This window comes from Choloepus didactylus, chromosome 8 (genome assembly GCF_015220235.1).
Source record: "Choloepus didactylus isolate mChoDid1 chromosome 8, mChoDid1.pri, whole genome shotgun sequence".
NCBI lineage: Eukaryota > Metazoa > Chordata > Mammalia > Pilosa > Megalonychidae > Choloepus > Choloepus didactylus.
In genome coordinates this window covers 26,444,301-26,459,272 of record NC_051314.1, presented here as the reverse complement: position 1 = coordinate 26,459,272, position 14,972 = coordinate 26,444,301, and the positions used below count along the sequence as shown (strand labels likewise).

General features: G+C 44.1%; 1 protein-coding gene across 1 annotated transcript in view; it reads right to left on the bottom strand.

Moving 5' to 3' along the window:
* PAH (phenylalanine hydroxylase) overlaps window positions 1-14,972 on the bottom strand; it is a 99,931-nt gene that overhangs the window by 5,926 nt on the left and 79,033 nt on the right. Inside the window, exons 6-12 of the mRNA XM_037846112.1 lie at window positions 12,121-12,317; window positions 10,513-10,648; window positions 9,408-9,477; window positions 5,788-5,844; window positions 4,115-4,210; window positions 3,437-3,570; window positions 4-119 (exon numbers count right to left, since the gene is read on the bottom strand). Of these exons, the coding sequence (XP_037702040.1) occupies window positions 4-119; window positions 3,437-3,570; window positions 4,115-4,210; window positions 5,788-5,844; window positions 9,408-9,477; window positions 10,513-10,648; window positions 12,121-12,317 (806 nt within the window). The remainder of the gene's footprint in view (window positions 1-3; window positions 120-3,436; window positions 3,571-4,114; window positions 4,211-5,787; window positions 5,845-9,407; window positions 9,478-10,512; window positions 10,649-12,120; window positions 12,318-14,972) is intronic.

Genomic DNA, 14,972 nt, shown 5'->3' with positions numbered 1-14,972 from the left:
TACTGTTGATGGAGTCAGCCAAAATCTTAAGCTGCTGTGTACTTTCCAAGACCTCAATCCTTTGTGTATACGGGTCATAGCGAACTGAGAAGGGCCGTGGGATACTGGCAGCAAAGTTCCTAAGACCAAAAACAAACCCAAGTGAAAGGCATCATTTGGAGAAAAGTAATTCTAAAGGATTTCCTGGTGGAACTTCACTTTGTTATTAGTAGCACTGAAACCCCACGAGAACAGGGATGTCAGAAGCCAGGGTTGAGAAGTCGAGTGAAGTCTTAGTGTGATCCCTTTCAGAAGCCTTTGTGTGTCGTATAGGTGTGTCTATATGCGTACACAAACACAAATACAAAATATTTATTCGTATACTTTGAAAAGGGCAGAGTAGCTTACAATAAAAGCATAGATTATAATAAGGCTAAAAATTCTTATCATTAAATAAAATCAAAAGAATGAGCAAAATCTGACCAAGGAAAGGAAATAGAAAAAAGAAGCTTTGAGATGCCTGACAACCAATGCAAAGAGGAAAACACAGCCCTTGAGAATGAAGAAAAGCCACTGTGTTAATAAAACATGTACTATGTACTAGAAACTTTGCTAAGTCCTAACTGTTCTATGCTCTTTACAAATATCATTCCTACTTTTTTTTCTTCATAATGACTTTATGAGAAGGTTACTATCACTACCTCATTTTGTGGATGAGGAAGCTGAGACTTAGGGAGGCTATGTGGAGCTGGGAACGGACCCAGGCAGTATGACTTTGGCATATGCTCTTAGCTTCCCTGCCAGACCAATGCGGTACTCCTGGATCTGGGAGGAATCTACCATGAGGGCCCTTACAAAGGACACCAAGTAAAATTATTAACAAGTTATTCCAAAAGGGTTTGTAAGATGCAAAGGCATCACAAATGACATTCCCTGGGTTAAGTGGAAGTTGCTCTTCTGAGAAGACAATCTAAAGGAGACTAGTAGGCTCTCCAAGTTGACAAGAATGATACAGACAGTGGCTGGAAACCCAAGTTTCAGAGCCAGACTGGCTAGGCTCAAATTCTGCCCCTGCCAACTACAGCCCTTGTGACCATGGGCAAGCAGCTCCTTGCCTCCATTCCTTAATCTCCTCATCTATAAAACAGGGCCAGTAGTATGTGTCATTATAATATAGAGAAAGAGCTACATGAGTGTTAGCTTTTATCTTTTATTAGTGACTGGAGACTCATGAAGAATAAATATTTATGCATATACCTCAACCTCTTCTTCTCTGACAAGAGGTTTTCTGAGTACAGTTGGTGATGTAAGCCAGGTAATGCTCATCTGTGATTTTGCCTGCTCTGAACCATTTTTCCCTTCTTCCAAAAGTATACTTCATTTTTGCTTTGGGTAATCTACTTTTTTTTTTAATATTCATTTTATTGAGATATATTCACATACCATGCAGTCATAGAAAACAAATCGTACATTCGATTGTTCACAGTACCATCACATAGTTGTGCATTCATCACCAAAATCAATCCCTGACACCTTCAGGGTAATCTACTTTTACCAATTGGATCCACCTCAGTTGGCCAGAAGGTGGGCACATGACCCAAGCTCAGTCATTCAAGCCTTTGACTGAAACTTGAATCTTGAAACTGAAAATTGTAGGAGTCAGTTTCTCTTAGCCATGATGTTCTGAGACAATCCCCAGAGAAGCCCAGATCCCTTCTTTTTCTTCAGCATTCTCTCTGTCAGCCACCTCACAGCAGCATTGGAGCTTCTGTAGAATGTCCTCTGGGCCCTAGGGACTGGCAGAGTAAGTGGGATTTCAGAGGCCTGAGATGCCCATGTCCTGGCAATTTCTCTTCTGTTGATGTGGAACTGACCACTTCCTGGGTCAGGAAGTTGTCTCCAGAAGGGCCCTTACAAACGCGATCTTAGTATAACCGTGGGTTTGTGAGCACTGGCTCTGAGTTCCTTTGCCTGGGACCAAATCCTTTCACTTACTAGTTAACAACCATGGGTGAGTGACTTAACTCCTGTATGCTTCTGTACCCTCACCTACAACCCTTGTAGTCTCATCTGAAGATTCAAGGAATCAATAGCTATAAAGCAGTTAGAACAGTGTTTGGCACACAGTAGATGCTAGAGATGTATTTTCTGTTATCAATTATTATTATTTTTATAATTATTAGTACCATTATTATTACCCAGCTGGGGTAGTACATTAACCCACTAAGATCCTTAACCCTGAAGGGTTCTGGGAATGGCAGAGCAGAGCCTCCAGGGGTTTGGAGGAAGATTAGCTTCCCAGTGAGGGGTGGGGGTTTAGGAGAGAAGCAGAAAATAGAAGCAAGAAGAACTTGACAGCCCTGGAGAGCGGAGGAAGAAAGAGGATCATTTTAGACCAAATCAAGTAGACTCGTGGGCCAGCATTTTACCTTTAGATACGTAAAGTCCAACACATTGAAAGCTGACACTACCCAGCTTCATAGGATCCCAGAGGCCTACATTCCATCACAGTCTGTTATTCTATCTCTGATAGACAAAGGAAAAGTGTTAAGAGCGACTATCAGGATAGCAATGACCAGGTAGACCCTCTGCCTGGCCTGTCTCCTGCTTGGTAGGACCTCACAGGGACTCAGTCACGGAGAGGGAGAGTCTAATTGGATGGTTGCTAAAGCAGGTTGTAGGCAGGGCTGTCAGCTCAGTGTCCTTTTACTGCTCTGTCAGTTCCTGCTGAGCTGCCTCTAAGACATATGCATTCAGCAGTTACTTATTAAGGGCTTATTATGTGTTAGGCCTTATTCCAGGGCCTTGGCAAACAGCAGAAAACAGAAAGGACAAAAAATCCCTGTCCTTATGAAACTCAAATTATGTAGTATATTGTAAGTTAAAAAGTACTATGGAAAAAATAAATCACAGAAGGATGTAAGGAGTTTTGGGGGAAGGGGTGGTTAGCAACTTTAAATAAGGTACAGAAAGTCTAACAGAGAAGGTAAAATTAGGGCAAAAGATTTGAAGGAAGTGAGGGAGCAAGTTATGTAGGTGTCTGAGAGGATAAAACAAACACAGGACTTCCCCAGGTTAGAAGACTTCTGTCTGAATGGGAGACAGGGATCTTTTGTGCCCACTCTGTACACAGGAGCTTCTGCTGCCTGGACTTGTGGCTGCACTGAGCATGGGGCATCAGGTGGCTGTGTTGGGCAGTGATGGATTGTCTGTAGGGGGGCAGCATGTCCAGCCCATTAACTGTGAAATAGGGTCTGCTAAGGAGCATCTCCCAACAGAGAATGGAAAGATACAAGGCTGGGGGTGGGGAGCGGCTTGGGAAATAAACTCTGTCTGTTCCGTAATGTTACTATAGGCATTTGAGCTCCTTGTCCTGGCCAAACACTCATTAATTGGTGACACCAGACCCAGCCCAGAGATCCATAGAGCTACTGACCCACCTTGGCATCTGCCTCACCTCACTTTCTCCTTGGCATCATTAAAGCTCTCAGCCACGTAATACAGGGGCTGGAACTCTGTGACAGTGTACTCCTGGACCGCTGTCTTCTCCAGTTCCAGGGGAAGGAGCTTTGGCTTGTCGGATAAGCAGTACTGCAAGCCCCAAATGAAAATTTTCAGAGTTAAATCAATGTCAGTGGTTCCTACTGAATCCCATAGGCTATTTGTGTACCTCCTCCTGTCTCACCCTGATTCCATCTGCACCCCAGCCAAAATACAGTGAAGTAAATTATTTTGTATTTCCTCGATCCTACACTTCAAAGCCACCTGAAACCTACAACCAAGAGAGAAGGGAATAATTCATCCCATCTTTTGATCAGTAAGGTCATCAGTAGATGATATGGGGGCCATCCACATTTTCTGACATGCATTTGCCTACATTGGTACACATGCCCAACCTTGGAATCAGGGAGGTCTCTCTGCTCTGGAGACCTGTGTACTTGCATTTCAAATTTTACCTGTAACACCCACAGTCATGGCCGAATCAAAGCTATCAAGGTACCAATCACTGGAGGAAAAGCTCTCAGGTTACATCTCAAAGTGGATGTAAATGGGGTCTCAACAGCACCAGGTAAACAAGAATGGTCTCTTCTCTGCACCATATGAAATCCATCCTTGGTTCCTTTTAGGATCATACCTGTAATTCACCAAAGGATGACAGGAGCCCAGCGCCATATGCTTTTATGGAGTCTCCTTGTTTGCAGAGACCAAACTCGATGGTAAACCAGTAAATCTGGAATGGAAAGTCAAGTTGAGAACACACCGCAAGGGTTGGGAAGGCAGCAGATGCCCCATGACCAAGGACAGGATCTTCCAGGTGGGAGTCTGTATAGGTCTGTTCTCTGAATCAATGTGACATGGACTCACTTCTCTGTGTCCCATGTCTCCTCCAATCAAGTCATCTGTTGAATCAACACTGGTTGACTATGATGGAAGACAGTGGGAATTATTGAAGAGGCCCCAAAATCAGGACACTTAAAACAACACCTCCAACCAGTTCCCCTCTCCCTGACAGGAACTTCTCAATGCTTTTTGCTTGTTCATGTGGGGCATCTCACCAAGTGAGATGTTCCCTTAGGATAATCAGAGTTGTCAGGCAATCCCACTGGGCTCAGTGTGGGAGGAAGGGGGATTGGGTAGTGATAGAATTAAGGAGAGGGGCATCCTGTCTTCTATGATAAAACTGGGGTGTTTCTGAAATGCCTCCTGTCCACCCCTGCACTAATCCTCTCCAAATAACTGAGTCTTTTTCTTCCAACTGCTTCTGGTCCAACATGTCCTAGATGCCTGGCCTGGGGACGATGGTCCTGGGGTTTTGGCATAACACTGCTGAATGGGGCCAAGAGTCACAGTCTTGGAGAATTAGGGATGGGTTACACGTTAAAACTGTTCATTGGGCTAGAGAATGCTAAACATGGGGCGGCCAACAGAGCTCAGGTGGTGTGACCTCCTGATACGCAGATAAGTCTTCAGCCCAGGGAGATGAAGCAATGTTCATATGGTTACAGAGCAAATCAAGAGAAGAGAAAGAACCCAAGACTGTTCTGAGCCCAATATATCAATAATAAGATGTCATTTATGAGTGTGAAATAATACTGGTGGGATCCATCCCTTCAAAAGCAAGTGGTGGGTTCTTTTTTCATTGTTACAGCAGGTAATATGATGCTCTGAGTTCCAACTTTATTTTCTTCTTGCAAGTGACAGATTCTGTTCAGGCTGCAGCTTCTCTGAAAACTGCTTCTAGCATCTGAACAATGTTTGGCATTTAAAAAATCATGTTCACATAAATTTAACACTTGAGACCCACATGATAGCCTTTTGAGATGGGCAGGATATGAACTATTCTTTTCATTTTTGGAGATGAGGCAACAGAAGTCACTCGCACTGGGTCTCAGAGCAGCTGTCAGTGAAAAAGAAACTCTGGGATTTTCAAATTTGCTGATAAATAGTATTTGTAAACTTTCAAGCTGATACATTTTAATGATGGATTTGCATTCACTAGTGGTCCCAAACACCATTATAAATTTTTTATTTTTCATCTTCTAGATTATAAAGTTTCCAAATTATAAGAAATGCGGCTAGAAGCAAGGGAGGGAAGGGCTCAAATTAGGAGTCCAGTGGAAGGAAATCACCTTCCAGAGCTGCTGCTCCCACAGCTTCAGTGGATGAGTATCATCAGATTCAGTCAGGAGGGGGAAGTGTTCAGTAAGAAGGGGAAAGCTCACTCCCACTTCTACCCTGTGTCTGGGAAAGGAGAGACCCTAATGATGGCTTCAGTGCAAAGGTAGGGATGTAAATATTCCAGATTACCGTGGCAAGTTTCTCAATGTACTCATCAGGTGCACCCAGAGAAGCCAGGCCGATTTCCTGTAATTGTGGAGAAAAAGAGTTACTGGCATGGCTGGGATCTGCCCACCTTCACCCTTTACCCCCAGAACCAACCTGGTGCTTTGACCACAGGAAGGTGATGGGTAGCTAGATACCTTTAGAAAAACCCAGACTGACCTTGATTGTTCTGTTAAGCTTTCCCTGGTCACACACCATAGAATCACAGCTCTCTAGAGCAGGGGAAATCTTTCATTATCACTTGGTCCTTTGTGTTCACTTTACAAATGAGAAAACCAAGGCTCAGAGAAGGGAGGTGACTGCCCAAGGTCACGGAGAAAGTTAGTATCTAAACCTTGTCTCGATGCCAGCCCAGTGATTACTCCCCCACAGCACACCTGGAACACTTCTGGGATACTTGATTGAGTCTTAATCATGTACCCTGGAAACATCACAGGAGAAATGACAGCCATCCAGATATACACATAGCTGGAGAGTTCAAACTATTGTGGACAACTTCTCATCACAGTTCCAACTGTAGAATTCCTCTACTGGTCTCATCTGCAGCATTTGTTCCAACCTGCCTTGTATCAGTCAGAGTTGTTTATATATCTGTCTTCCCTACTATTTGCACTCAATCTTTATGGAATGCTTTCTATGTGCCAGGCAGTGTATAACATTGACAAATATCCTTGTCTTCTTGGTGTTTCCATTTGGGTAGGTGGACACAGACAATAAACAATAAGCATATAAATTGGTGTGTTAGAAGGTGATAAGTTCTTCGGAAAGAAGGAACAAATGTTTAGGAAAGGGTGAAGGGAATCAGAGGTGCCAGGGGAGTGAGAAGAGGTTGCAATTTTAAATAGGGTTCCAGGGTAAGCATCACTGAGAAGGTGGTATTTGAGCAAAGACTTGAAGGAGTTGAGGCTGTTGGCTCTACTGACATCAGAAAAGAGTATGGTAGGCCAAGTGTGTAGCCAGTGCCAAGGCTCACTGAGGCAGGGAAATCTCATCAGGTTCAAGGAACAGTGAGGGACCAGTGCAGCTAAAGCAGAGTAAGCAAACATAAATGATACCAAAGAAAGATTCAGAGGCCAGACCATATAGGGCCTTTAGAGTCATTTTAAGGCTTGGGCTTTCTCCCAGTGAAATAGGGAGACATTGCAGGATTTGGAGCAGAGAAGTGATATAATCTCACTGGCTACGCAGAATAGACTGCAGGGGGTCTAAGGAAGAGTCAGAAAGACCAGTTAGGCAGCTACTGCAGTCACCAGGGTGAGTAACAACAGTAGCAGAGACCAGGCTGGTAGCAGAGGATGTGATGGGAAGCAGTTAGAGTCTACACATAATCTGAAGGTGGAGCAGAAAGAATTTCTTGAAAGGTGTGTGAAAAAGAAAAGAGTCAGCAATGTCTCCATGTGACTTTGGTTTGAGCAACTGGAAGGACAGAGTTGTCATGAATTGATATGGGGAAGGGCGGGGCATGCTATGGGCAGAGAAAATTTGAGCAGGAAGATTAGGAATTCAGTTTTGGACAGGATGAAAGGGATGTCTCATACTTATCCAAGTGGAGGTGTTGAGTAGGCAGCTGGGTATGTAAGTCCGAGTTTTTGTACAGAAGTCTGGGCTGGAGTTATAAATTTGCTCATCATCAGAACAGAGATGATATTTAAATTCATAGGATTGAATGAGATCACTAAGGGATTGAGTGCAGAAAGAAAAGAGGACTAAGGATTATGCCCACTTTGTGCATGGACTTGATCTCTGTATCCCTTCCTGAGCCGAGCACAATGCCTGACGCAGATTACATGCTTAGAAAATGCTGATTCAATGTAAACTGAGTTGAGACACAGTCCTCAAGTTGGGTCTACTCCCCTCCCCCTTCCCCATTTCAGCTCCATCCACCCTGGACAGACATGCCACAATCCTGAGTCTAATGGAAGCCTTTGATAATGCCAAGGCCAAAATGGCATCCTGTTCTTCTAGTCATCTTTCTTCTTTGTAAGCCTAGAGCTTAACTAAAACAAGGGCACCAAGATTTCCCTGTGCTCTGTACCCTTCCATCCTGCAATGTACTGGTAAGCAATTCCTGCCTTTAGATAAAAAGCAGATATGCTCAGGGAACTTCCAAAATGAACTCTCTGCCTTGGGACTGTCCAGATCAAAGCTGCAACTACCTGACACTGGCCCAGAAACTTCTGTCTGTTGACTCCACTAATTGTCCAGTTCCCCAAAGGGAAGTGGCTAAAGGAAGATAGCCACTGAGCCTCTGACTGGACAGAATAGTTTCTGGTGGGGGGAATAAGAAGTTCCTATAATATGAGGAAAAAACTGATTGTTCTTTGGCCGTAGTAACAAGTTCTGGTTATAAACCTTTCCCAAGCAGTCAATGACACCTTGGCAACAGCAAGCATTCTTCTGAAAGTCAGGCAGTCAGCAACAAGCTCACTCCAGTGGTGATGCTTCCACAGTTAAAGTTTAATCCCTAAACTCCCACTTCTGAAAGTCCAACAGTCTCTCAGCTCCATAATTCCCCAAACCCCACATATAAACAGCAGTTTCATTATTTGAAAAGGCTGTGTATTACAGGTGCCGTTCTCCCTTACTTAGCAAGCAACAGACTCAGTGTTTTCATTTGTTTGTTTAAAATACTAAGTCGTAGCCTCTTCATTCAACAGTGGGAATATTTCATTTCTTCCAGCTAATGGGAAATGCTTATAAAATTCACAATCCCATTATTCTGAAATTTATACTTTGGTAAGAATTTTGCCTTGGATGAGCATTTGCTTATAGGCCATTCCATGTTATCCTCATTTTTCCATGTGAGGAAGAGGTCTGGCAAGGAAGGTTTTTGCTGACCAGCACATATGAAGTCTGAGGCACAGGGTGGTCTAGCAACTTGCCCCAGCTCACACAGCTGGTTGTGGTGGTGGTGGTGGTGGTGAGAGCTGTGGGTGCATCAGAGCCACCACTGGACTCTCCCATGATCCCAGCTGCCCAGCCATGGTCCTAGCCTCTCAGTGCCTGGAGAGAATTGGTAGAATTCTTTCACTCATCCAGAACTGCTCACCACTTTGAACTATAGCACAGATGAATCGAGATCTAGGCTGTTGCTTTGATGATGGTGATGAGATATTTGGCTCATTAACTTTTGCCAACTATAAGGCTGGCTATTGATGCCAGATTCTTGGCAAATACTATCTCATATAATTAGGGTATATAATCATGACTGTCTGACAAGGGGGAAAGGGCAGAAGTCTTAAAAGAGAAAGGGAAAAGTATCAAGAGAAACTGGAAGAAAGTGAAGTTACTTCTGTATGGGGACCAGGGAGGGCTTCATGGATGAAAGTTCTCGAACTACACCTGGTAGGACAACAGCACACATAACACTCAGAGGATGACTGAATCACCAACCACACCCTGGATCCCTGGGATGGCTATTTAGCCTGCTCCATGGAACCACACACCCATCTCAAGTGGCACCATAGAATTTCACCTGGTTTCCACCCTGCAGAGGGAACTGGGGTCCCTCCATGGCCTCAATTCATTTGAACAATTCAGGCTCCAGCTCTGTAACCATTAGACTAAAGCAATCTCTTCCTTACCTGGGAAAACTGGGCAAAGCTGCGGTCTGAAAACAAGGGCACATGTCCCAAGAGCTCATGGCAGATATCACTGAAAGACAGAAAGCCTGGAGGTCAGAGAAGGCTACTTGCCAAGCCAGACTCACTCTTTCTGTACAAGGAATGGGTGGGAAGAAAGATCATAACTCATTCAGCTTATGACTTCACTCTCAAGAATAAGTTGTGTGCAGAGTTTGGGGTCAGATGAGGTAAAGTTTAAGAGAAAAGGAAGAAGGGGGAGGAAAGTAAGGAACAGGCCAGAACACAGCAGCCAGGGGAGTGTGCCCAGTGGGGAGCCTGACAGAAGAGCTAATACTCCTCTGGGCATTCTCCCATACACTTGTGAGTCATGAGCACTTTCCATTCCAGCCTTCTACTTGGTATTGACAGCTCTAGGCAGATACAATATGCTCAGTCATTTCTGATGGAAATTGGAAAAAATAGTGCTGCTCCTCTCTTTGTCTGGAAAGAGGCAGCAGTCAGGAAAGAAAACCTACATTTATTCAACACTTTATGTGCCAGGTCCATTAGGAACAAGTCTTCACTGATTTGTAGCAATGAACTTGGTAGACAGAGAAAAATCATTTTTGACATCCTGCTGACTTTTTTGCATAAATTGCATGAGTTCTAACTAAGAACGTGGATACACACAAAAGTAAGAAGCATGGTAGCCAGTCATTGTCCACTTCCAGCTAAGACACAATCTAGGCAAAGAAAGATCAGAATTATCTAGACATGTATCCAGGAGGTGTTGAGATAGCTTGGCCACCACTTGTTCCTGTTGTCATTTGGAACTTTGTAGTGCTGACATCTACAATCCCTTCAGAACTTGAAAGTCACCTCTCATTCCCACTGCCAGGCTTGGGGGAGAAGGGTTCTGAGTCCCCAGTTCAAATCTCCAATTAGTCCAGTCTCTTCTGACAGAGAAAATCTCCAGAGTGGATGAGTTTCTCTCTTAGTACCGTTGTCAAACAACCCAGCCAACTATCCCTGTGGACCAGCCTACAATGAACCAAACTTCAAGCTGGCACAGGGAGAGACCATGCTCAATGTGGCTGCAGACTGGCTGCTGGGGGACAGTACTCACGGTTCAGGTGTATACATGGGCTTGGATCCATGTCTGATGTACTGCGTGCAGTGGAAGACTCGGAAGGCCAGGCCCCCCAAGAAATCCCGAGAGGAGAGCAGGCCAGCCACAGGTCGGAGGCGGAAACCAGTACAACCTGGGAAGTACAAAAGAGAAAGGAAATTCAAAGCCCATCACAATAAACCAGAGGGTCCTGAAAGACCTTGAGGCAGAGAAACAGGGCACCGAGCTACCTGGGGGCAAGGATTTGATGCCAAGTAGACTTGGCTTCAAATCTCTGCTCTACTACTTTCTAGCTGGGTAACTTGGGTCTAGTTCTTCACTTCTCTGAGCCTTAGTTTTTTCATCTGCAAAATGGGGATAGATACTTCTTAGGGTTATTCTGAGAATCAAAAAAGCTAATGAATATACAGTACTTAGCACAGAGCCTAGCACACTGGAAGCACTGAATTAACTCAGTTTTCAATATTGTTTGTTAGGCTAGAACACCTATTTCCTTCTTCTTGTATTTTAAGAGTTGGCATAGAAGTTTCACTGCCCTTCCCAGAAGGGAAAACCATGGAAGGAGCACTTTCAGCTTCTCTACTGCACATCACACCATCCATCCACCCCGTGAGAAGCAGTGACTTCTCTGACTGGAGCATTTGGGAGGAGGAAATGAATATTTTCAAGTTGACCTCTTTCTGAGTTGCTCCTTCTCTCCCAACTATGCCTGCATATAGAGGAGTGCATTCTGGTTTCTCTCGGCCATGCAATGGACTATGCACCGTGCCAAAGAATTGGCAGGTAAGATTATCTCATTCAGGGGTAAAATATCAGAGAGTCCATTTTGGCCACACATCTCTATCACATTCTCTGAATAGCTTTTATCAGTATTATTTCGTTTTGGTTTGTTTTTGCTGAATTAACACCCTCCTGATAGAAAAGAAAACACCTATCTTCACTGGAAATAATGCCCAGATGCCAGGCCTCTAAATAATGTATTTACCACGGAGTTACCCAGGTTCCAATTCACCCCAAATTCACTGAGCACCTACTGTATCTGCAGCACTGTGCTGGGGGCTTTCATGAGCAATGTCTTATTTCATTCTCACAATTTTCCTCTAAGATAGGCTAGAGGGCTGATACAGTCTCCATCTTACAAGTGACTATAGTGAGGCAGGTTCACCCAGCTAGAAAAGACTCAGAGCTCAGAGCTCCAGGCACTGCTTCATAAATACATGTTTCTTAACACACACACACACACACACATACACACACACAGCTGCTATCTCATAACACAGCAGGAGCTTTGGGGAGAAAACCCTGACTGGTGCCTGGGCTTTAATGAAGAAAGGAAATATTTTTTATGGTCATGTATAGCCACAAAATTCAAGAGGCCCAATGTGTCTTCTCAAATGGCAACGGATGAATGGTGGAGGCCAGGTGAGTGATAGGAAGGCAGAGCATGGCAGAGAAATGCGGTTTTTCCTGGGAGCATCAAATGCACGCATCGCCACGAACACGTACACTTCTCACTTGACGTTTCTTCCCCCCTTCTATCTTGCCGCTATCCCCCATCCTCTCCCCTCACTTCCTGCTGGGCCTTTGGCCCTGACAAGGACTTACTTTGTAGAAATTGAGAAACAGTCTCCAGCTGGGGAATGCTATCTTCACAGAAGCCACAGTACTTTTCCAGAAGCGGGAAAATGTGATTGTGCTCATAGCAAGCATGGGTTTTATATAAGGACTTCAGGGTCCTGAACACGGTCCCCCATGTTTTCTTCTCTTCCTCTGTATACTCCACTTGAGGGATGGGCTGCCCACTAGAACACAGACACAAAACATGTGTCTCCAGCACAGCAGGTGCAGAGCAGAGGACACAGGAAAGGTTAGCAGAGGGAGAGGGGGTCCCGAGTCTATGAGCACCCCCCCCACTACAGCGAGTTGAAAAAGCTGTTTTACAGAGGAAAATTCCACTTCTCAATATAGGAAACATTCATGCTTGTTTCCCAACCAAGAGAGTGATTTGGTTTAAGCAACAATATAAACTTTCATCTCAGCAGCTACACTGAGGATTTGCTGTGTCACTTTGGGAAATCACTTAGTCTTTCTTCTCTCCTACCTTTCCAACTCTTTACCCAGGGTGGAAATTCACTTACCTTCAGAAGCCAGGCAGGTAACATAAATGTATAAAATAGCAGGTGTAAGGCAAGGAGGCGGCTGAGATGAACTAAAGAATGCACCCTCTTTTTAAACAAAGATTTCCGAGTTCAATTAAAGCAACAAAGAGTATTATGTTACGTTAACCAAAGCAATTATGCCTATGGGCTAAGCTGGATTTAAAATGGGGGCCACAAGTTTGAGACCCTTTGCTTAGTGGTGCATTTACTTGCTGGATTCAATATCTTTGCCCCTGGGAAGTCACAAAGGTATTTAGCTGCATATTAGATATCAGATACATTTACCCAGCATCTTCTGCTATGACATCACAACTATAGTGGGCTTGTTAAAGTACAAATGGCAGAACCTGACACATAGACCCAAAGTGGATAGGTGAGGGAAGGACCCAGGCATCTGGATTCTGATAAGCTCTCCAGGTGATTCTGATGCACTCTATAGTTTGAGACTCATTAGTGTGAAAGATCCTTGTGAAAACTACCTAAGAATGACCTCCGTTCTGAACAGCAAAAACAAATGAAATCCAAACAAATCCTGACTTCAAAGACCAGTGATCATTCCTTGGGATTCAGGCCTATTTCCATAACAGGGTACACAATGTCTGGGACAAGGCAGGCCTGTTTACCTTCAAATTATGAATCATCACCAAGCTCCAAACTAGGTCCTGCCTGCCCTTTCAGAGCTGTAACTCATCCAAGCACATAAAAGCAGTCACTGATATTTTCTAGATAAAGGTAGGCATGGATTAGGAGAAAAAGACAGAGTTTTGCTGAAGAATTGAAAACAAGATATCTCAGAGGGTCCCGTGATGGCCAGCAGGGACTGTGAAGAAAACATCGGCTAAGTTCATGTCTCAGTATGCACCATTATTTCAAGGCTGATTGCTGATGAAAAAGAACAGACTTTGGAAACAGAAAGAAACAGGTTCAATACTTGGTTCTGCCATTTCCTAGCTGTGTGGCCTCAGGCAATTTAATAAATTGCTCTCTCTGGGCCTCAGTCTCTGCAGCTGTAACATAAAGTTAATAAAAAAAAACTAGTCATAGGGTATGGAGGAAGAATTAAGTGAAATACTATGTATAAAGTACCCAACATTGGTACTGACTAATAACAACAATTGAATAATTGGTAATTATCATTATAATGGACTCTCATTTAAAAAGCAGAGTATCTGTGATTTCTGCAACAAACTCCCAAGAGGTGGTAACATCCTGGGGATGGAGGTGACCCCCGATGACATTTGCTATTCCAGGGCCCATCATCTATCCCTGATTCTTCTGCTAAAGGACCCCTCCGCCCCTCTCAGTTATGTGGTTCAAACGATAGGAGACTCTGCTTCTGCCTTCAGAGATGGGCATGTGACCAGGGTGGGCCAGTTAGAATGTCTCATTCCCCTGGCTGCAATAATTGGCTGAGAGATGGGCTCATGTCCCATTCAGAGCCAGTAAGACTCAGTTACAGAACTTCTGTTGACTGTGTCGGAAAGAGACAGAACCTCTAATTGAGTTGATGCATCAGCCTGGAGGTGCTAGAGTTCATATTCAAGAGAGATGGAGCCAATGCCTAAGAGCAAGGCCAATACGGAAGACACCAGAGGCAGAGAGGGAGAGAATGAGACATTGAGTCCCAGATCCACCTGTGCCTAGACTAACCCCCTTAAACTTTTCCTTTGTTGGAGCCAATAAAGACTACCTTCTTGTTTGAGGTGACTTGTAGCTGAAGACACAAACTCCTATGATGCATTTAGTCTATTCCAAGATAAATCTTTAAACCCAAACTGCCACCTCAGTAATATAATCAAAAGTTGCTGCAGCTGCCTTCTAGATGGTTCTAGACTCAATTCCTGATTCTGCCTCCCACCTATCACTCTGAATCTTCATTCACATATGGACTCTTGGGTTCATTCATTCATTCATTCAACAAATATTTATTGAGCACCCACACTGCTCAATAGTGTGAAAAATCCCTACCCTGGGGGGAGACAGAAATCAATACAATTATCTTAGATGGTGATACATGCTATGGTGAAAAAGGAGCAAAGGTATCAGGAGTTTCAGAGGGCGTAGTATTGTAATGTTGCATAGGGTGTTGGAGATGTTCTGGCTAAGATGAAATTGGAATAAAGACCCGAAAAGGTGAGGTCTCACTGCTTCACAATGGATTCTTCATTTGAGCCTGGACACTCCTGTTGGAGGTTCTGACTCAGTTTTTCTGTAGTTTACCCAGACAGCACCAGTCTCTGCAGCTGGGGGAAGTGACAGCCCTTTACCTCTTACCCACCTCCTGGGGCAACTCATCCC